Source organism: Chrysemys picta, chromosome 8 (genome assembly GCF_011386835.1).
Source record: "Chrysemys picta bellii isolate R12L10 chromosome 8, ASM1138683v2, whole genome shotgun sequence".
Lineage (NCBI taxonomy): Eukaryota > Metazoa > Chordata > Testudines > Emydidae > Chrysemys > Chrysemys picta.
The window spans coordinates 13,948,903-13,971,537 of NC_088798.1; the positions used below are offsets into that span (position 1 = coordinate 13,948,903).

A 22,635-nucleotide genomic window follows, 5' to 3' on the forward strand; every position below is an offset into this window, starting at 1 on the left:
TGTTGTGGAACTCAGGGCTAGTTGACACTGAAAACTTACAACGGCAAAGCTACATCTCTCGTGGCATGAAAAATCCATACCCCTGAGAAATGTAGCTATGCCAACCTAAACCCTGGTGTAGACAGTGCTAAGTTGATGAAAGAATTCTTCTGTTGAGCTACCTACTGCATCTCAGGTAGGTACATTAACTACAGTGACGGGAGAACCCCTCCCATCGCTGGAGTGAGTGTCTACACTGAAGCGCTACAGTGGTGCAGCAGCAGCTTTTTAAGTGTCAACATACCCATAGTTTATGAAGGTTAGTAGGTGCATTTCAGCAAGTAACCAGGACCTTTTATATTGCATTATACAATGGTCTCAAAAATCCTTAACGGTGCGTGGCAAAAGTAGCCATATGATGCAGTAATGCTAAGAAATTAGCATTCATCTGCCACGTTTTGTCGCTTAATTTAAAAACTTCTCCTTCCTTCTGAATGCAGGTTCAGCATACAGTGTATTTAATATGCAGAGTCACAGCAAACATGAAAAGCTGCATAGACCAAGAATGCAGGATCCACACCCCTAACTCTCAAAATTAAACACATGAAAGATGTTTCTTAATGAGGGCAAATGGCTCACCTTTAAATGTAGTATAATTTTCTCATCTAGCAAATTAATAAGATGGTGCTGTACCTCTGTCTGCTCACATTACCATATAAATTCAGGTTAATGTGAGCACTGAGATTCTTTAGTAGATGTTTGGGCCTTTAAATATAATTAAAAATGCATGTCTGACAGCAGGACTTAAAAATTCTCATTGATTCTTAGAAACTGAATGATTTTCGTACGGTGTTGTAAACTAGGAGCATGCTCTATCTTTTGTGAAATACAGAATAATCATTAAATCTAAGTGATGTTTTAAAATAGGTATTTAAATGTCACAGCCATCCAAAAGTCCTTGGGTATTTAATTCATTTGGAAAGGATGGTTTTATAGTGCCACCGCCATCCTAAAGTGAAAATGGTGCCTTTATTTTCAAGTCTCTTCGTTTAGTGGATCTAATTGCATCTTGGGGAGGAATGCCTATGAGGCAACAATAGCTGGTAATGGGATGTGGAGGATGGTTGGCCACTTGTAACTACATCAGCACAGCAGTGACCAAGAGTCATTACCTGATGGGTGTTTGGGTCTCAAGCCAGCTCCTAACATACAAATATAATCACAGTTGCAGTGCCGGATGAATGATATAGGGTTTAGTTCACTTGCAGGTGCTATTATTAGGAGTTGGCAGCACACTTAGTCCTGTAGATGTTGGTTTGCCTGAGGAACCCCACCCCCCAAGGGCTCCTCCTCTGGGACACCATCCGACACATTGTGTTTGCTGCCTTTGGGCTGCATACGACCATCCAATTGCTCCCAGAGGTTTAGAGGGGCAATTTTGTGGCAGAGTCTTTTCCAGACCCAAAATATGCTCTCCAGGGTGTGACTAATGCCTACCACAGTCCATGCACGAGAGGCAGATTTAGTGGCCACTCCACCCCCATCCAGGAGCACAGAAACACTGATTGCCAACCGTCTCTAAGATGGAGTTGCCCCATAGGGCCTAGTGCGATAACCAGTGATTGCCACCAGTGTTTCCCCAGTCCCACTGCCCTATGGAGATGGAAGATGGATGCATGCTGAACACCTCCCCTCCCACTCAAAGACTTTGCAAGCATTGGAAAAGGCAGTGGCCACAGTTCGTGCCTCAAGAAAAACTGAAATCCCAAGGGAGACCTGTAGGGGGCCTGTCTGCCGACGGCACTTGCAAAATGGGGAGGGAGCAAGGGCGGGGGGTGCTTTTGGAGGGTGGCCTGTCTGTAAACTGAACATCAGCCTTGGATTTGTGAACCAACGCTGACGTTCACTGATGTGGTGTCATGGGTTCCACTCACCACTGGTGGCGCCTCCTCCTGGGCCCTCTGGGGATTAGATCTGACCAGGCATTGCAACCTCCTCCAGTGTTCTCTCTCCCATCCTGTGGGCCCCTCTTGCTTCAGGAACCGCAGCCTCCCCTCCAGCCGGGTCACCACATGTTCCCCTATCCAGGGGTAGCAAAGTCCCTCTTGACAGGTTGACTCAGGCAGTGTTCCTGCTCACTGCCCTGATGGTGCCTCTTGGTCAGCAGCTGGTAGCGGGACCCAGGCCCATCCTCTAATCAGGGGCCTTCTAGTCAGCAGCCAAGGTCTGCATTCCTATTCCTTGCAACTATTCTCCTGAACCATCTCCCACCTTCTTTGCTTTCCCCCATCCCCTCTGCCAGCCTCCCAACAATCTCCTCCCAGGGAGTACCCACAGACTACCCTCCATAGTCCTGAATACACCTTCTCTTCTCCCAGGGAATATCTGCAGCACCCCCTTGTTGCTAGCTTCTTAGCTTATATAGGCCTTACTTGGTCCCGTCCAGCTGCGCCTGTTCTACTTAAATCCCTGGCTCCGTCTCCAGTTGCAGGCTGGGGAGGTAATTGGCCTAGCTGGCCACCTTCACCCTTGCAAGCCTTGTGTGGGGTGGACACCCCATCACATGCAGGAGACCCTGCACACACGCTCCTTGCTTTGTTTGGTGTGACTATTTCACACAACTCACAGTTTTGTTGGAAGTTACAAAAACTGAATCAGCGTGGCAACTGCACTGTCCTTCACCCCTCTAGTCAATATTGTTGTGGTACCTTAGTCTGAGGGACACATGCACTGGTGCTACCTGTGTGTTGATAAATAATTAATAGTTTGCAGGGCTGTCAAATCAAGGCCTTCCACAAGCACTTTGTTTGATAGAATATTATAGTAGTGGCCAGGCCTGTTTCGAGTTCCGCCAAACTCTTGGCCACGCTGATGTCTTGTGGCAATGAGTTCCACTGCCTAACTGAAGACACAGACATCACTAAAAATAATGGGCTTGATTGTCAACCGGTGTAAATTATTGTAGCTCCATTGAAACAACAAAGCTTTGCCAGTTTACACCAGCTGAGGGTCTGTCTGATTGGTTCAACCCCCTTCACCCTCCCCACCACCTCGGGCTGTAGCTCATAGAATGAATCACCGTTAGGTTGCCCAACTGTAAATACAGACTCACGGCTACGCTCTCTCTCTGTAGTCACAGTTTCATTTCTTTTTCCCCTAGAGAACACGAGTGGTTTAAACAAGACTTGCCCAGTTATTTGTTTCCAGAGGATCCTTCTTACGATGCCAATGTCATTGATGATGACGCAGTGCGGGAAGTTTGTGAGAAGTTTGAATGCACGGAGTCGGAGGTGATGAACAGTTTGTATAGCGGTGACCCACAAGACCAGCTTGCAGTAGCTTACCACCTTATTATTGACAATCGGAGAATCATGAACCAAGCCAGTGAGTTCTACCTCGCCTCTAGTCCGCCCACTGGCTCATTTATGGATGACAGCACTATGCACATACCTCCAGGGGTGAAACCACACCCAGAGAGGATGCCTCCTTTAATAGCAGACAGTCCCAAAGCACGGTGTCCCTTGGATGCACTGAATACTACCAAGCCAAAACCTCTGACTGTGAAAAAAGCCAAGTGGCATCTAGGAATCCGCAGTCAAAGCAAACCGTATGACATTATGGCTGAAGTGTACCGAGCTATGAAACAGCTGGATTTTGAATGGAAGGTAGGAAATATCAGTGCTTTGTGGCCAGTTTCAAGGATTATTTTCTTATAAGTTCTCCTGATCTGAATTGATCAGTGCAGTTAGTAAGTATTGTTACAGGATTGTCTGTTTTGAACTAATACCACTGTATTATCGTCTCTAGTTTATTATTTTTACAAACACTCAACATGAAAAATGCTAGTTGTGGCTAAATAAGCTCCACGTGCATTACTGACATAAAATATGCACTTCCTTATTTTAACTCTCTCAGCCTAGGTTGGAAGAATAATTCTCTTATTTAGCTGTAGGGAAAGCAGGAGCTGGTCATATTTCTAATTTTAGTGACAGAATACCTTGAAAGCTCTTGCATGGGTCATAACAATCACATGTCCGGAAACTACACAATCCGTTCCCTTTATTCTTTTAAGGGCTATATAGGCTGTGTTACTCTGTGGACAAAAGTTCTTTTACTAGTGAAACTGTACTTATTATTGGTGAAGGTACATCCATGTCTAGCTCATGCTTGCAGTCACTTAATGCTTCCCAAACAATGCACCTGTTGGGGCTGAACTTTCTCATGCTTGATTTTTCTTTTTTTGCTTTGGTAATAGTCTCTTTTTACTGGGTTTTCTGAGCGATCAGCGCATGGGACAGGACAGGTATTTTTGCAGCAGCTAGCTAGTTGATTTGTCTTGTGCTCAGATAAATTCTTGCCATTGATTTAGCCCTCGTTAAGAACTCCTGTGCCTGATTCTCCACAGCCTCGTGTAGTCACTTACCTGTGACCAGTTGACTCATTAGCCTTTTACGACCACTTTTCACCAGGGTAAATAGCAACACAAGATGAAAGGCAGTGCAGAATCAGGCCCATCACCCGGCATGACACAGCTATGTTTATCCCCACTCATTCATTCTAGAATGGTTTACTTAATGGTGTAGAGCATGTGAACATTACCATTGCTGCATATGCTACTTTTGAAATGCCGGCATTTAAAACATCACCCATAATGTGTTAAAGTTTCCAGCATTTAATTCATTTGTGGGTAGCTATGTGAAACGAGTGGGGAAATGGCTCAGCTCAGGCGCCTGCGTGCAGTAACTGAGTCCCATCATTAGAGGCAGCTCAGGACAGGTTTGAAATCTACTTTACAGGCTGTGGCAATTACACGTTTTAGTGGTTCCACAAAGGAGTTAACCAAGTGTGAACTTTTCATAATTATAATGCCAGAAAGAACCATTAGATCATTTAGTCTGTGGCTCTCAACTACTGTACCCCTTTCAGCAGTCTGATATGTCTTGTGTACCCCAAGTTTCACCTCACTTAAAAACGACTTGCTTACAAAATCAGACATAAAAATACCCAAAGGTGTCACCGCACACCAGTACTGAAAATTGCTGACTTTCTCATTTTTAACCATCAAACTATAAAATACATCAATTGGAATATAAATATTTTACTTACATTTCAGTGTATAGTTTATATTGCTCTATCTACAAGTCATTGTATGAAATTTTAGTTTGTACCAACTTCACTAGTGCTTTTTATGTCCCCTGTTGTAAAACTAGGTAAATATCTAGATGAGTTGATGTAGAAGACTTCTGCATGCCCCCAGGGATACACATACCCCTGATTGAGACCACTGATCTAGTCTGATCTCCTGCATAAGACAGACCATAGAACTTCCCCCAGTCACCCCTGTATAGATCCCAATTACTTGTGTTTGACTAAAGCATATCTTCTAGACCTTGGACTGTTTTCTAACACAAGTGACTGTATTCAAGTTTTACCCCACTCCCTGTTTTGGTGGGCAGAGGGCAGAGTAAGGGTGTTTAGTTACAATGGAGCAGAAATATATTATTACCATTTCATTCAACTAATATTTGCTCTCTGAAGTAAATCTGAATGTGTTGCTCTTCTTCCCCAAGAAAATTCTCTCTCTGGTCAGTGAATTGATTTGCTGTCATTTCTGGAAGCCCGCTCCCTTTCTCTTTTTTTGGTATTATTTATTTGTATGGCAGTAGCACCTGGAGGCCAAGTCCCCATTGCCCAAGGCACTGTCCAAACATATGACAGAATCCCTGCCCCAAAGAGCTTACAGTCTAAATAAAGATATTGGGGTCTGCAACAACTAATAGCTTGGTTACATGCACAGCAAGACAGAGAGCTAATGAGCCAAATTTATCCCTGGTGCAGCTATACAAACGGAAGTGGAATTACACCCAGAATGAAGTTAGCTAAATAGTTCTGTAGGCGATGAAGTTTTTTCTAGTATTCGGCTTGAGCAATAATCGTCCGCCCCCTAAGACTTAACTCCACAAACAGGTTTCGCATGCCAACAAACCTGCCATCCATGCAAATCCTTTATAAACTATGTACAAAAGGAAGAGATTGTATTGAGAGTTACACATGTGGGCTAGCAGGGTGGCAAGAGAGGTGCGCACAACCCTAACTGAAAAGCACTTAACATAAAAAAAACCACAAACACATTTTAGAAGAAACTAGGATATTTATTTATTTATTTATGTTAAAGCAATCATTTTTTCCAGACAATGTTCTTTTCTTGAAATGTTTCACGCGGGGGGAGGGGAGGTGAGAATGTTCTTTCTACCGTCTTGAATTTTATTCCTGAAAGAAAGTTACCTGTTTTAGGTGGTGAATGCCTATCATCTTAGAGTGCGTCGAAAGAACCCGGTGACGGGGAATTATGTGAAAATGAGTTTACAGCTTTACCAGGTTGACAATCGCAGCTATCTTTTGGACTTTAAAAGCATTGATGGTAAGCAGGAAGTGTTGTGGCATGACAATTGAATCGCATAGAATGGGGAATTTTGAGGGTTTTGTCACTTTACATTTTCAGACTCTCCTATGGTATCTGCTAGTGTTTCTAGTCCACTTGAGTAACTCTGGTCCATTCATCTCCACTAGCGCTACTGTGACAGTTTAATAGTTCTTTATACTTGCGAAAGGGGAAAATCAATTCCAACGAGCCTACCCATTTGTCACTGCACAACATACTTTTTCCTCATCTGCTGCAAACTCGTTTTGATCTTAAGTGATCTCACACAGCGAAGTGTGTTGAAGTAGCTAGATACCAGAGCACATATGTATTTTTACTTTATAGAATCTCCCAAGCAGGTACACGCAGCGAGCTTTAATCTAAGACTACCTTTTCCCCCTACTAATGTAACACACATTTTAATTGGCACACTTCTAGGGTGAAACCCTGGCCCCACTGAAGTTAACAGGCGTTTTGTCACTGACTTCAGCGGAGCCAGAATGTCATTCCTAGCATGCGTGTACTGTTGATGTAAGTGTTCCTTTCTTGGCCAGGCCTCACCCCGGGGTAGCAGCTGAGTAGATTTTAAATAACGCTGTTTGTTTGTGCATTTAAGATGATGTCATGGAGCAGAGGTCAGGCTCCTCCACACCACAGCGCTCATGCTCTGCGGCTGGCTTGCACAGACCAAGACTGAGTATTGATTCTACCACTGCTGAATTCCAGTCGCTTACTGGATCCCTGACTGGCTCCTTGATTGGGAGCGTGGCCTCCGTTACTCCACGCCTGGGTAGCCACACCATGGATTTTTTTGAAATGTGTGCCAGTCTGATCATGGCATTAGCTCGCTGATGCTCAGTCCCCTATCCCTCGTCACACGTGATTGCACTGAGAATCTGGTCCTAGGTTGTTTCTTTTTCCGTTGGTTTTGTCGTATCCTGGGCATAGTGTACACTGTAGGGTGCAAAAACACCCCCCTAAGACCCAATACTCCCTTCAGTGGATCCAGTTCCCATTACAAAGCACTGAGGGAACTAGAAACAGGCTTGTCTCATTTATTACACTAGTTTCACCATAGTATAAACCAAACTGCTTTTACTAGTGAAGATGAATGGGAAAAAACTGGGCATGGCTTTAAAACAGTAACTGCATCAGTAAACAACCCTTCCCTAAGTGCTACCTGTCTCTACTTATGGAAACTTGGCTAGCCTCAATATCTACAATATGGGTATTCTCTAGTGACATATATAATGCATCCCCTCTGCTATTCAAGGGGGCTCACTAGGGTGAACCAGACAAAAGGTATAGACAAGTAAATATATTAAACAAAATCCAGCTGTAATAAAACTACTGCGATATTTACAAACTGATGCCTGCAGGCCTCTGAAAACAGCTCTTGCATAAAAACCAGCAGCTGGCTGCCTGGAGGTTTCTGTGATCTTGGAACATGCAACCCCATTTTATATACAAGATGGCAGAAGTGCAGGGTCACACAGGAGGCACAGCTCACACCTCTCCGAGACCTTCACACATTAAGGCTTTGAACTAGAGAGAGCTGTTTCCCCAGAAGATTTCCCCTTCCCTCCTCCATTTCAGCTGCTTTGGGTCTATGGAATAGTCCTGGCCTGGTGGCCTCTTTTTAATGTTTAAGGCTATGTGGCTTTCCCCCCCTCTGGCCACCAATTACATTGCACAATGTACACTCCACCTGCTTCCGATCACATTAGAGCTCCTGTAAATTACTACAAGCCGTGCCTCCTACAAAATATTTCAAATAGCTGCCTCGTAAGCAACACTGATTTCTGACCTGGGGAAAAATTCTTAACGCCTCAGTAGCTGAAGCCTATGCCAAGTTTTGTGCAATGCCCTGTTTAACGCTTCTGAGCGGTGAGAAATAGTCACCGATCTCTCCTTCAGGGTATCATCCCTCCTGAGCAGAAGCAAGTGGGGGAGAGGCAGAGGGATTGGGTGGAGGGAGCCATTCGAGAACAGGATACTGACGGTACTTTGTGGGAGCAGAGAAAGAAAGAATCGAGAAGAGGGATTGTTGGGGAGTTGACACTGTCTGGGTGGTCAAGTATCAGGGGGTAGCTGTGTTAGTCTGTATCTACAAAAACAACAAGGAGTCTGGTGGCACCTTAAAGACTAACAGGTTTATTTGGGCATAAGCTTTCGTGGGTAAAAACCTCACTTCTTCGGATACATAGAGAGCATCCGAAGAAGTGAGGTTTTTACCCACGAAAGCTTATGCCCAAATAAATCTGTTAGTCTTTAAGGTGCCACCAGACTCCTTGTTGTTTTTGTCTGGGTGGTATTATCAAGGACAGTGGGAACTGGGAGGGGGAAGAGAACCACTCCAATCTGCTCCTCACCCCATTAGCTGTCCAGGCCCATCCCAATCCTCTTTCAGCCCATAAGTGACAAATAGCTGGCTTGCTTAAGTGGTAGTGGCAATTTTCCTTTGTGAAATGCACAGGCACTAGGCAATAGGGTTTACATTTCAAATGATCTCTCTCATAGCAAATCCTTTTCTTTATACTTGATCCCTTCCCCAAGTCAGCTGCCAAATGTACCTTATCAATCCTACAGTATAAAGGGTCTCCCTCTTGTACTGTTTCAGGATAGTCAGCAGTTAAGTTTCAAAGTGGCGTTCCAGGCCTTAGGGCTTTCGTGTACTTCTAACGCTTAATAGACTGTGACCTTCGCTGCTATACCGATAAGGTGGGGATGTCTTAGGGTTTTATTATTTCTTTACTATTGGGCTAACTGCAGGATAAGCTTTTGTTAAAATAAAAAGAGGGACGTGTAAGGTTAAAAGAGTTGTTACACAAGGGTAAACGCCACCTCACGTATGGACTTTTTACCAAGTTTTTTTAAATTCTTTAGGTTTAATCTAACGGGTACCATTGGCATTTGCCTAATTTTGCTATGGTATTTAATTCCCATCACTATCTGACTATCAGAGACTAGGGTCAAGAAACAGACGCTGCATGAAAACATTGCCAAAAGTCTTGACAGTTTATTTAAAAAAGTAAAAGGAGAATTTTGGCAAGGTGGCTGCTTCCACATTAGTGAAAACAATCATCATTCTACTTGTAAAGCTATTAAAAACCATCTATAAGGTTCTTTGGCTAGGAATTATTTATTTTGTTATCAAGCTCCACTATACATCCTGAAAGTTTCTATAAGAAGCAAGGAAAAGCATCATTCGTTGGGGCTTTTGTCTTAACCATTTTAGATAATGTAGACAAACATGGGATATTTTGCTACCTACTGGTTAGTGGGACACTTTCAGCTTAAAAAAAAAAACAGGCTAATTTTTAAAAACAAATTGCCTTACTTTTGTTGCAGATCACACCTTAGACTTACACAAATGTAACTTTACAACTCCGGCTTTTCCACTATCTGTGCCCATTGTTTACCCTCTGCCTGTCTTTCAGGTTAGGCAAGGAGAGCAGGGTAATCAGTTTCAAAATCAATTTCACTGTCAGATTCCTGTATACAGTACTAGCCCAGTGCTGCAGTATTTGAATTACAAGCCCTACAGCAGAATGACTGTGCTTTTAAAAGAAACCAGGAATGTGTGTCGTGTTCTTAGGTTATGTAACAAGCAATTTTTGAAAAATTAATTAAAATACTGTAGGGTGGATGAATCTCCATGGCTTTGAACCTGTGCCTGGTATGTATAAAATTTTACAAGCCTTTTGCTTGTGTATAAGTGATTATGCAAGTCAGTGGAGAATCCAACCCCCCACCTCTAAACATGTGGGGCCAAATTTGATTTCCTTCTGGCCCCTGTAAGTTTATGTCACTTTAGTAATAGGATTCCAGTTTTGTCCGCACATCACCTATCTAGCATTTTAAATACAAAAAGTAACAGAACTTTGTTTTTCTGTTGAAAAATGCAGTGCTGATAATGTACCTCAGGACCCTGCAGACCCAGGACCATGCCTGGAAAAAGTAGAAAGTGTTGCACATGACCTGCATATTTTCTGCTCCAAATTTTTTCTGACACCTTTGGGGAAAAATCCTGGGCATTGGGAAAATGGACCTTTCTGATACATAGAATATGCCTATCAGGCCTTGACCAGAGCAGGTTTTCAGTTTTAAGGCAGGAAGGGGTAGACTATTGGAGGCTGGCAGTAGTTTGGACATTGTATATGGAGGGCATCTGAGAGGTGAGCATGGCTTACTACTCATTAGTACCTAAGTCATGACAACATGGCCTCCATTACCCAGCATTGGGCACCACAGTCTTCAATCTATTTGTCCTTTATGGTCAGGTAGGGAAGTGTTAATTATCCCCACTGACCCAAGGTCACACACAGAGTCTGTGGGAGAGCAGGGAACTGAACTCTGCTTTCCCACACCCTACTTTAGCACCATGAGAGGATACTTCCACTCATCCCAGGACAGTGGTGTAGCACGGTGACAGTGTCAGTAAGAGAGAGCGAGAGGAAAGAGGGCAGGAGAACAGGACAAACAGCTAAGGTTGTTTCTCAGACAGAATAAGAGCATTAGCTGGTCTACACTGGGGGGGGGGGGAATTGATCTAAGATACACAACTTCAGCTACGTGAATAGCGTAGCTGAAGTCGACATATCTTAGATCAATTTACCTCGGGTCCTCACGATGCAGGATTGATGGCCGCGGCTCCCCCGTCGACTCCGCTACCGCCTCTCACTCTGGTGGAGTTCCGGAGTCGACGGGGAGCGCGTTCGGGGATCAATTTATCGCGTCTAGACGAGACACGATAAATTGATCCCCGATAGATCGATTACTACCCACCGATCCGGCGGGTAGTGAAGATGTACCTTTAGACGGGGTGATGAGGCAAGCCTGAATTTCCTCCTGGAGAAAAGAACAGACCAAAAAGGTGTATCTTATATCAGCAGCATAACAGAGTTATAACTCTTACTCAACACCCATGCATTTCCTCTGGTCTAGAGCCTGTTTGATTTTCTAGGGGAGATAACTATGTAAAAACGTACTTTTCATTGTATGAGTCCCATGTCCCTATTTTTTCAGTATGTTTGAAATGGACAGACACTTAGCCATAACCCATGCTGAAAACAGAGTAGCATCCCATCAAGTCACCTACCCTGTGCCCAGGAGGTGAGTAAAAGGAATTAGCTATGAAAATCTTAAACCCTTTGATCCAAGATGTAATCTTGTAAATCACATCTGTAAGTGTAAAGTCCCCTTGCCTTAAAATTGCTTGTCTTTGAGATTTCCTATGCAGCAAGACTAATTCCTTTAAACAGAGTTCCTTTAAGATGACACACTCCCTTCCTACAAGGTCAGGACAGGTGGAATTACTAGGCAGTAGGGTAAGAATTACCACTTACACAGCACTGTACATCTTTAAGATGCTGTGCAAACATCAACTTATGAATGAAGCCACACAACCATGCCTTGTTGAGTAGGTAGTAATAGAGTATCCCAGTTTTACAGATGAAGAAACACTTCCCAAAAGAGGCTAAGCAACTTTTCTACTATAAGTCAACAGAACACATTAGTAGCAACCAGATTAGTACTCAGGTGTTCCTAACGGTCAGCTCCTATAGTCAATTTACTAGGCAACACTGCCTCTGCAGAAGGCTTGATCGACTAACACCTCTATTAATACAGAACATTCAATTATCCATTCAACAGACTAACCCAGCTCAGTTGTATATTTTGGAATCTTTTGAGGAACTGTATTAGTTAATGCTACTCATAGAGGACCATGCTTCTGGCGTCTAACGATACAGAAGTTGCTGTACTCGGATATAGTTTCAGATTGTCATTATCTACATCTTTAGCCTACTTTTCGGTTATACTTATGCATTTATGATCATTTGGGCAAGCAGGGTAGATATACTTTAATTATACCGACTTGAACTACTCAAAGTGCAATTTTCAAGCAGTGGATATTTACATTTTGCAAATCACAGGTTTACCAGGATGTCAGAACACTGACATTTTCTAGACTCGAAATTGAACTTTTAAAGACTGAAGGCAGGATCATTTTTAACAAGACAGGTTTGTTTTTACCCCACACTCAACATATTAAAATTTAGTCCTTCCAAAGGTGTACTTTAGAACAGACATACTGACATTGCAGGAAGAAATGAAACAGCTTTTTGTCAGTCACTTATTGCGGGAATACCAATTCATTTACATCAAAACAGAAGAGGATATCTAGTTTAGACCTTATTCTATCAATTCCTGCCCAATTTACAGAAAACTCAAGCATCAGTGGGGTATTTTATACATCAGATTTAGAAGAAAAATCCATACACTATACATACAAAATGAATTCGTGCCTTCTACATATGTTAATTGCAGAAAGTCATAATTTCATTTCACTTGGTCTGCAAATAACATTTGATTCAGCATCATGCTGACTAGAAATACGTAGAATCTTTATCAATACTTGAAGTGCATTTGTTGTGTTCTCATTTTGGCTCAGTCTTTAACTGGTTTAGTTCTAGAAAGAAATGTCACTCAGATCCACACCCTATTGATAAAAGACACTTGCTCTAATTTCTTTAATATTTGACTTGTAATGTACTAGGATGCAGTGAAGTGCAACTTTAAATGTACCATCAAGCTACTGCATTCGCCCTTATGTTTTGCCCAAAGTCTTATTTTCAATATTTCCTGTTGCTTATTTAACGCTTCCCTTTAGTATGCTTTTGGTTCTTCCCCATCACACATTTGAATAATTATTTTTATAGCTTCTTTTTGTAAGACACACTGGAAGATAAAATTACTCAGATTTAAGATGGACTATAAATGTATTGGTGAGTAAAATGTACCCACTACCACACACACAATCATGCTTCAAGTCTTCACAGATATTGGTATCAGTCAGATTTTTAACGGATACTCTTAAAAAAAAAAATCCCACATTGTGTATGTGTTTTTGTGACTGAACATTGACTCAGTACAAACTATGATATTGATATTATATGCAATGGTCTAAGCACACATCTTTGCCATTGTTAATAATCAGGAGAACTGGTCAGCATATCAAAGTTCCAAATGGTAAGCTTGAATTAGTTTTTCCTGTAAAACCAAGAAGTACTCCATGCTCAAGAAAAGTCTTGATGCTCCTTCTGAATCTGCCTTAACTTATCTTTGCAACTTATTTCTAAGACTGTTCATGCTCATCTGTGTGTTTTTCTGATCTTTTAAAATGTGGGGTGGGGGGTTATTCCACAAAGCTGTGAAGTAGATACTGCAAAAATGGTAATATTTATTCTTGTTGCTGGAAGCCTGTTTGTGTGTTTCTTATGTTATAATTGTACATCTTACAGCTTTTTTTTCTCTTTAGAGTACAAAGCAAAACTGAAAATTACATGACAGCTGTAGTGTCCTTGACCCATTATATTAAGCCAGGTACCCTAAGTTATCTCAGACCAGTACCTTGCATTTTCCTGTTAATATTTTATTTTAAAGAAAATGGATATTTATGATGTGCTCATTACAATATTTTAGCTGCTAATATTAAGAGCTCTGAGTATAAAGATTTAAAAAAAAAAATCAAATATGGGGTTCAGAAGACAAATTCTCTAAAGAGTTTAGTTTTTCTTGGCTTTTCACATTTCACTAACAGAAGAACCAGAAAGGAAAGGATTTTTTTTTTTTTAACTCTTATGATTAAAATATGTTTTGGATAATAGTTATTGTGGAAGAGCACCGAGCCTAGTTTCAGTTTTGTTCTTTGTACACATAATTATGTCTCAGCTAATCACAAAAAAAGCCTTTTACCTTCCATTGATGGTGTGGAAACTCTTTGTGTACTGCACTGCATGTGATGCTGTCTCCATGGTTGACATTTGCACTTTAATAAACTCAGATGAAAAAAAAAATGATGGCAACAAATCTTTTAAACATAATATAGACCACCTCAGTACTGTTGGACTTCTGAGTAGTCCGTTTCCCCCTAGTTGCCAATATCAAGAGACAACTGAGAAAAATTAAGGTGGCTCACACTCCACATAAAAGAAAATGAACTTCCCCTTACCGATCAGATTTCATGATCGTTTTGCCATGGACTTCAAGGGGCCAGGATCTCACTTTCTGTCCCAGTATTCTTGAATTATCTCATGTTTGGATATTTTGGACCTCAACATTTCACTGGATTCCATAATATTAATAGCCAAACACCTTAATGGGATGAATGAAATCAATGTGATCTAGCGGTTACTAATACAAACACACAGAATCAAACCTTGGCTCCCTGTGCAAAAACCTGGGGAGGAGCAAGGGGCCGGGGTGGGTGGGTGGAGGGGGATCTTGCAATGGCACATCCCTTGATTGCAGGGGAATGGTATAAAAGCTGGTTTGGAAAGCTTGTGATCTGGTTGCAGGCTCTGTTGCAGCGCATGGAATGGGTGATCTAGTGGTTTTATAGTTTGCAACATGCATTCTGATTTCCTCTCAGTTCCTCAGCTCCACTAACATGGCGTTTCCATGGCCACAGAACTGACAACTAAGCCAAAGAAACTTGGGTTGTCTCTCAGCACCAGTAAATGATGGTTGGCATATTACCAAGAGTATGTTTTAGGAAAATGGGTGGGGAGTACATAGTTTAAGTTTATACAGATTTTACTTTAAGTCTTCATCAATTTTCAAACAGAACTACAAAGGGGGGGAGGGGGGAGATCTCTAAAATAGTTTCCTATGTGCAACACACTGATGCGATTACAGCTAACCATGAGTATTAAATTTTCCTAATTCATTGGAGTACAAATCAGTATGCAGTACATGCACAACCAACCTCACACATATCAAGTGCTATTGTTCAGTGCACATATTTGCCAGAACAGTATGTTGGAATCTGTCGGCAAACTGATGCCTTGTAAAGACTGTTTCCATTTTGTTTTAACAAGTTACAGAATCTCTTGCACTAAGATGAATAGACATGTTCATTGCAGCCAACACCAACATGAAGCTGTTCTGTAAAAGGACACAATCTATTTTTCTTTTTAATTGCCTTGAAGGGATAGAGTTTCACTAGTGGCGTTTAGTGATTTAGGGCCCAATCCTGCGATCCTCAGTGTCATGCATTGAAGTCACTAAAGTACAGGTTGAAGAGGATTGGATTCAGAGAGTTATGAAACAGCACCAGATCCGCAGCTGATGTAAATTGTCAGGTCTCCCTGGGCTCAAGTTGAGAATCTGCCCTAGTAAGTATTTTACAACTGCGCCTTCACACTATGCTTTGAAGTTGTTGTTGTTGTTAACTTCATTTTAAAACGGATATATTTGTGTTATAGAATGAACAATACAAGTAATTCTTTTTTCTTACTGATTTCAACCAACTGAAAAAAATATTTCAGGCCAACAGTGTCCCTTAAAACTATTTAAGACTCAGATGCATTTGCATTGCTAAAACCCAAATCTAAGATTCTTATATAAGAAAGCGATAGGCAACTTGCTTTAGCAACTTAGCTAAATATAGTTACGCTGAAAAGGCTGTAGATGAAAGACATACCGGTAATACAAATTCCAATCTGTTCTGAAACCAGATGAACACTTCAGCATCACAAGTAGTCCATCTAGATTTTGAGAAGTCTAAATATTTGTGCTGGCAATCTTGCAAAGCTGCGCATGCTTAACTTTTTTTGCAAGTATGGATGCAGGCCAGTACACTTAATTGTAACCACATGTTAAAATAATAATAAAAATCCCTGTATATCTACTGCTGAGTAAATGCTAAATATTTGCTCTGTTTTCTTGAAGCTTTCCATGCCAGGCTTGAAATAACTATGGAGTGAACAGCATTTTTGTTGTGGCGTGTTCACTTATGGAAAACAACTATTTCTGAATAAACCACCAACTCACGATTTTTAGGACTACTCAGCTTACTGTGTATGAAGGAGCAGATTCCAGTCTCAGATATAGGTTTTTCATGCCACAGAATCTTGAAAAAAAACTTTTAATACATACAGGACACCGAGTTAGAGCCGTAGTCTGATTCTTTTCAGCAGCATTTCCTCGTGGTCCTTTAGAACAGAAGTGTATCAGATTCCACTAGGGTGACCAGACAGCAAATGTGAAAAATCGGGACAGGGGGAGGGGGACAATAGGAGCCTAGATAAGAAAAAGACCCAAAAGTCAGGACTGTCCCTATAAAATCAGGACATCTGGTCACCCTAGATTCCACACCTATTATTTTTAGGACCAGTAACTACATGGTAGACCAAAAGCAAGCCATTACTAGTACATACATTCCTTCTTTGTTTTAGACACAGATTTAAAAAATGGTTAACAGTGACCACCTACTGTTGGGCCAGATTGTAAATACACAAGTGACAGAGGCACCTACCTCCCATTGAAGGTCAATGGGAGTTAGGTACCTGCCATTTCTGCCTTTGAAATATGCCCCCAGTAGGCTTAGCAATTTAGCTTTCTAAAGTCAAGAATCAATATAATAAAGTAAATTCTGCATTAGTGTTTTATTTATAGACTACTTTTAAAATTCATGTTACTTAATGATACAAGTAACTTCTCTACCGCTAATATGGCTTTTAACCCTGCAACAACAGTACCAAATATTTCACAACTCAATATCTGGTTCAAATCCAAAAACATAGCTTAGTCATAAGAATCCATAATTTTCATACAAGTGCATCAAAAAGTTCCTTTGGGAAGTTTACATTTCCAACACTGTTGAGAAAGTGACAGTAACAAGACAAACTTCACGTAATCATAATGCACAGTGAATTCCTAGTAAATATTAAGAATCCTACCCTACAAATTCCAAGCTACATACAGTAGAAAAATACACAGGTAAGGTAATTGAATGTCTACCTATAGGTAGACCTTGTACAAAATAAGCAACACTAGAAGTAGTGAACAGAGGGATAATTCACTGAACAGGTTGCACTAGTTACCCGTTGTACACTATTACACACTCAATGGGGGTTTCATCTTTTTAAAATATATAGATCCTTTTAAATGGAAAAAAAACCATACTTCTAATTTACATTCATATCCGCTGTCCACAATTGGCACATATAGGCACACCTGCACCATGTTCGGGAAGCTTAAAGCAGATTCTCCGCAAGACTCCATAGGAAGAGGCTGTCTGTCAGATGACCAATATTAATGTCTGGCTCACAAAAGAAAAAAAAGTTTTACTGTAATAGGCATCTTGCCAAAATGTCTGTTGCAATATTGCATTTATTTGCTTATTTCCATCTGATGCTTTTAAATGATTAATACTAAGCTGAATGTATATAAAAATCGACCACATTGTCAGCAGGCATAAATTGGCATAGCTTCCCTGACTTCAGTGGCACTACATGAATCTACGTTGGTCTAGTATGCTGGCACAGTATATTTTTAGCTGCAGTCAGACTAGCATTAGTACAGCTTTAAGTTGCTGCTTAAAGTTACTACTGCTTAGTATTACAAAATAGGGAAATATTTGAGTTAAACACTATTTTTATAACAACAAATTAAAACACAAACTTTCCCACCAGCAATAGACGTTTTAGATGCACTTCAATACAGCAAGAGTTTCTGACCCTAGGAATTCTAAAAACAAATCCAGATTTACCTGAAATCCAAATGCTCCAATAGCACATAGCCATCTAAGGAGAAAAAGAAAATCAACATACACATTTATTAATCTGCAACTTTGTATATTTGCTTGCTGTGCTAGTCACAAACAGCTTGACGCAGCTTTCTAAATATCTTTATCTCACAAAAGTTGATTAAAACATGATCCCCTGTGTCATTAAGCAAGCCTTGCAAACTTACATTTGCCCTCAGAATTGCGACATATTACTTGATTCTCTTCTGTGATGTCAATAACATCCAGTTGTTCTCCGGCGGTGATTGGTAAATCAAGTTTCCCTTTGCTTGCGACAGAACAGTGTGCAACTGCTGTGTTGACGATTGTGATTTCCTTATTGTACTAAAAATATATATATATAAAAATACATCACTACATATTAGGCCCTTTAGTTATCTTCTGATCTCAGAAATATAACCATCGAAGATGGAAGTACTTTTGTAAAATAATGATTAAGGTGATTTGGGGGGAGAACTATTACAAGTGTTTAAAGACAGTGAAAACCCAAAGAAGGAGATACATTTTTAGGTCTGTACACAAAGGAGGATAAACTTAAGTAAATTAAACCACATTTTAAAAAAATAAAGTTTCCTTAATGCCCGTGTAAGTGTTCAAGACAGTGAGATAATTTACAACTATGGTACAGCCTCCTGGGGGAAGTGATTGAAGTGTCTCATGGGACATATAAAAATGGACGGGACAAAGTACTAAATAATGGGCTTTAAGGAACAATCCTGTACAGGCTAGGAGATGGGCAAAAAGATGATCTAACACAGGGGTCTCAAACATGCAGCCTGTGGAGTTATTTGCTGCAGCCCACGAAGCTCCCCGCGACCCTCTTCCCCCCTCCCAAGTTATTTCCTGCGGCCACCAAGCTCCCCTCCCCCACCGTCCCCCCAGTGCGCCACGTCCCTGCTCCTCTGCCTACCTCCAGGCACTTCCCGCCGCCAAACAGCTGTTTGGCGGCACTTAGCGCTTTCCAGGAGGGAGGGGAAGGAGCAGGGAGCCGCACGCTATGGGGAGGAGGTGGAGAAGAGGCAAGGCAGTGGAAGGGATTTTGCGGAAGGGGTTGGAATGGGGGCGGGGAAGGGATGGGAAGAGGTGGGGCAGGGCCTCATAGAAGGGGTGGAGTGGGGGCAGGGCCAGTGATGCGGCTCTCGGGCCAATGTACTAGTCCTCATGTAGCCTTAGTGGTCATTTGAGTTTGAGATCCCTGATCTAACAGGTCTTACTTCAGATTCCTTGGTACCATAATCACATGTGTGCATAGGTTTGATCCAAATATTCTCCCATTTAAAAAAAAAAAACACCAAACACACAAAAACTTCACAACCACACATGCCAGAGAACAAGAATTCTCAGAAGAAACGTAGTCATAATCTTGCCATGACAACTTGCAATGATAAGTCTCTAATCCACATTGCAGCTCCTCCCTGGGATGGCTGATGGCAGCTCAACTCCTACTTCTCCATACTAAGAACAGAGGTATTGCTGAGAGGTTGAGAGAGATTCTTCCCTTTGTCCTTTGGGCAGGATCTCCTAATTGTGAAGCTACTGGCATCTGTTAGTTTACCATTCCCACTTTCTTCCTAGTATCAGGAACCCTCCTTGAGTGCCTCTCTATTCCCTCCCCAAACAGACTGACCTCTCTGCTGTGAATATACCTAATTTCACCATCCAGAAGACTAGACTGAGTTCCCTGTTGAAGCAGGCAGTTCTTGAATGATGTTAATAATTAAAGCTAATTCATTTGTTACAGAGGACTAGATTCCCAAAGACTCTGCTAGAACAGAACAGGCAATGCTACTGTTATAAACCATAGCATGAACTCGGCAGTGCTGCTTATAGCCTACCGAGCCTATACAGCATTATGAAAAACCATTAACGTAAGGTCCTTTTGATCAGTATCTCTCAGTCTGGGGGGTGCAGTCTAGAGGTGGCTAAGGAAAGGGTACCAACTGGGTTAGACTGCACCTGCTGAGTCACTAGAACCAAAAAGTTGGCTTAGGGGAAGGAAAGAGGAGCTGATGATTCTTAAATTTTTATGGAGATATCCTATCTCCTAGAACCGGAAGGGACCTTGAAAGGTCATCTAGTCCAGCCCCCTGCCTTCGCTAGCAGGACCAAGTACTGTTTTTGTCCCAGATTCCTAAGTGGCCCCCTCAAGGATTGAACTCACAACCCTGGGTTTAGCAGGCCAATGCATCACCCCTATTCTTGCCCCCAGCCAGTTCTGAGGCAGCTCTTTTCCCACCAGCCCCAGCTAGAAAAGACTGTGGGATATACTAGGTTACAAGGGGATTTGTATGGCCTTTTAAAGGGACTGAACCACAGATCTGGAATATAGGATGCTGCTACATCCTAGTGTACCATGGATAAAGACTGATCCCTTTCTGTAGCTCATCTGTTAGGTATCACACATAACCACATTTGTCCTCTCACACTGCTGATTGTTTTCGTTAAAGAAGAGGGGGAAAAGAACACATACCATAAATTTCTCTCTGAATAACTTCTCTTCTTTTGCCTTCTTTCTCTTGTCTATGTTATATTTCTTGGCTTTGAAGAAGTTTCTAGAGGAAAGACTGTGTCAAGAAAGGAGACATTCTTAGCAGCTCCTTTTTAATCCTTCAGTGCGTGAAGCAGCATGAAACATGGCACAATGCATACCGCAGCACTGAATAATTCTAATTTAGTCCGGAATGAATCCTTGCAAGAACAAAGCAAGCGGATTGTGTCAGTGTCTTCTCATAGTGTGTATTAAAAACGCAAAAAGTATGCAGCTTGGATTGACCTAGGCTTAGTGACGGATTCACTTCACCTGTGTTTTGCATAACGCTATGCTTTTTTAGGGATACAGTCACTAGAGAGTATTTTAAATAGTTTAAACTTAGTAATTTTTATGGAGGTGGGGCAGCTTTCTCCCTTCAGCAATTTCCATTCCCTATCCCCACTCCCCTATTTAAGATTTTATTGGACACTTAAGGCCCAGATCTGGGTAGAGTCCAAATGAAGTCAATAGGGCACAATGCAGGAATGGGAGTCTACATCATTACCCCTTTTTTAATCAATGGAGAAGCATAGTGCTCTGAAAGCCCCACTTTTCTAGCACACTATCAAATGATGCACAATTAGACATCAGAAAGGCTACAAAATTAATAAGCCTTTCCAATCTGAGACTTAAACTGTCATAGCTCCACTTACACCAGCTCAGGATCATCCCCTCCACACGCATTTGAGAGATGTTAAAGATGGTTTGAAACTGAGATCCAGAACAGTGATCAATTCTGGATCATTAATAAATAGTAAACTATGGAAAAAGGAGTATGCCCTTTCCACCTCAATAGCCATTCTAGAACACATTTATTATTACATTTTAGTCAATGAAGTTTACCTTTGAAATTCAGCGTTAAGTCTCCAGTTAATATTATATACGTCTAGTAACGCAGACGAGTGAATTTTTGGCTCAGTTTTTTGCAAGTGCTCTCTTTATATCCTTCAGTGGCATAGGGTTAAATGTCCTTTGAGCTTTTAAACACAGGGTGAAATCCCAGCCCCACTGCAACTACTGGCAAAACTCCAATTGTGGGTGAAATCTTGTACCACTGAAGTCTGTCTTGTTTGAGATTATTCTCTAGGTACAAGAAGTGTTGATCCCCATTATTTGGAAAGGAGGGACATACAGTGGGATGACATCATCAGAATATTCTAAAACTAAAATAAGACACACTTGTAAGTTACTTACCTTCAACTACTTTCCATCATTCAGTTAAAAAAATAGGAAATAAGAGCCAATGTTAGGTAGTTCTTAAAGACTAAGCATTTTAAAATCATATTAACAAGATTCTTCATTGCTACTTTCGGCCCCTAAAATCTCTAAGTCCATGTAACAGGGGAAATCTCATCAAGTTAGTTACATTGCATTTCTTCCTCTAACCATTACACATGTCTCAGTGGGAACGGAATAAGAGTGACGGCTAATCAAGATGCCAGGTGATACCTGTGAAGGGTCAGCAATGCTTGTTTAAAAGTCCCAGAATATTAGTTGCTATCTATAGCTGCACACACATGTTTGTATTTGAAGTGAAACTGGAAAGTTTGGGGCATTTCACTTCAGTTTTCACAGTAGGAAAAGCCACCATTACTGAATGCAGTGTTACTGTGGCCATGTTGGTCCCAGGATATTAGAGAGACAAGGTGCATGAGGTAATTTCTTTTATTGGTCAACTTCTGTTGGTTAGAGAGAGAAGCTTTCAAGCTTACCCAAAGCTCTCACCTGATCTTACATGGTGGGTTAAAGCATCAGTACATCAATGAGCACTACAGAACTTTTAATGTGTTTCAGCAGGATCTACACAGACAGTTACCATGCAGCACACTGGAGGACTGTAATCCCAGTTTGCCACATGGTACATGCCACATGGTACGTGCTTGTTTGGACACTGCCTACGTTGTATGCACATCCTAGAGCAAGGGTCAGCAACCTTTCAGAAGTGGTGTGCCGAGTCTTCATTTATTCACTCTAATTTAAGGTTTTGCGTGCCAGTAATACATTTTAACGTTTTTAGAAGGTCTCTATCTATAAGTCTATAATATATAACTAAACTGTTGTTGTACGTCAAGTAAATAAGGTTTTTAAAATACTTAAGAAGCGTCATTTAAA

The 22,635-nt window shown here is 41.4% G+C and overlaps 2 protein-coding genes across 6 annotated transcripts in view; one reads left to right on the top strand and one right to left on the bottom strand.

Moving 5' to 3' along the window:
- Positions 1–9,753, top strand: part of PRKAA2 (protein kinase AMP-activated catalytic subunit alpha 2) — a 30,292-nt gene extending 20,539 nt beyond the window's left edge. The window contains exons 7-9 of the mRNA XM_005284772.5: positions 3,140–3,644; positions 6,274–6,400; positions 7,017–9,753. Of these exons, the coding sequence (XP_005284829.1) occupies positions 3,140–3,644; positions 6,274–6,400; positions 7,017–7,252 (868 nt within the window). The 3' untranslated portion in view covers positions 7,253–9,753. The remainder of the gene's footprint in view (positions 1–3,139; positions 3,645–6,273; positions 6,401–7,016) is intronic.
- Positions 9,754–16,832: 7,079 nt separating this feature from the next.
- The window catches only part of FYB2 (FYN binding protein 2), a 71,461-nt gene continuing 65,658 nt past the window's right edge, over positions 16,833–22,635 (bottom strand). For 4 of the 5 annotated variants that reach the window (XM_065553872.1, XM_065553873.1, XM_065553874.1 and 1 more), the window contains 4 exons: positions 20,464–20,557; positions 18,161–18,317; positions 17,958–17,991; positions 16,833–17,507 (listed from right to left, as the gene is read on the bottom strand). In XM_065553872.1, the coding sequence (XP_065409944.1) occupies positions 17,501–17,507; positions 17,958–17,991; positions 18,161–18,317; positions 20,464–20,557 (292 nt within the window). In that variant the 3' untranslated portion in view covers positions 16,833–17,500. Of the gene's footprint in view, positions 17,508–17,953; positions 17,992–18,160; positions 18,318–20,463; positions 20,558–22,635 lie in introns of those variants that run through there. The other variant, XM_065553875.1, reaches the window with a different exon arrangement.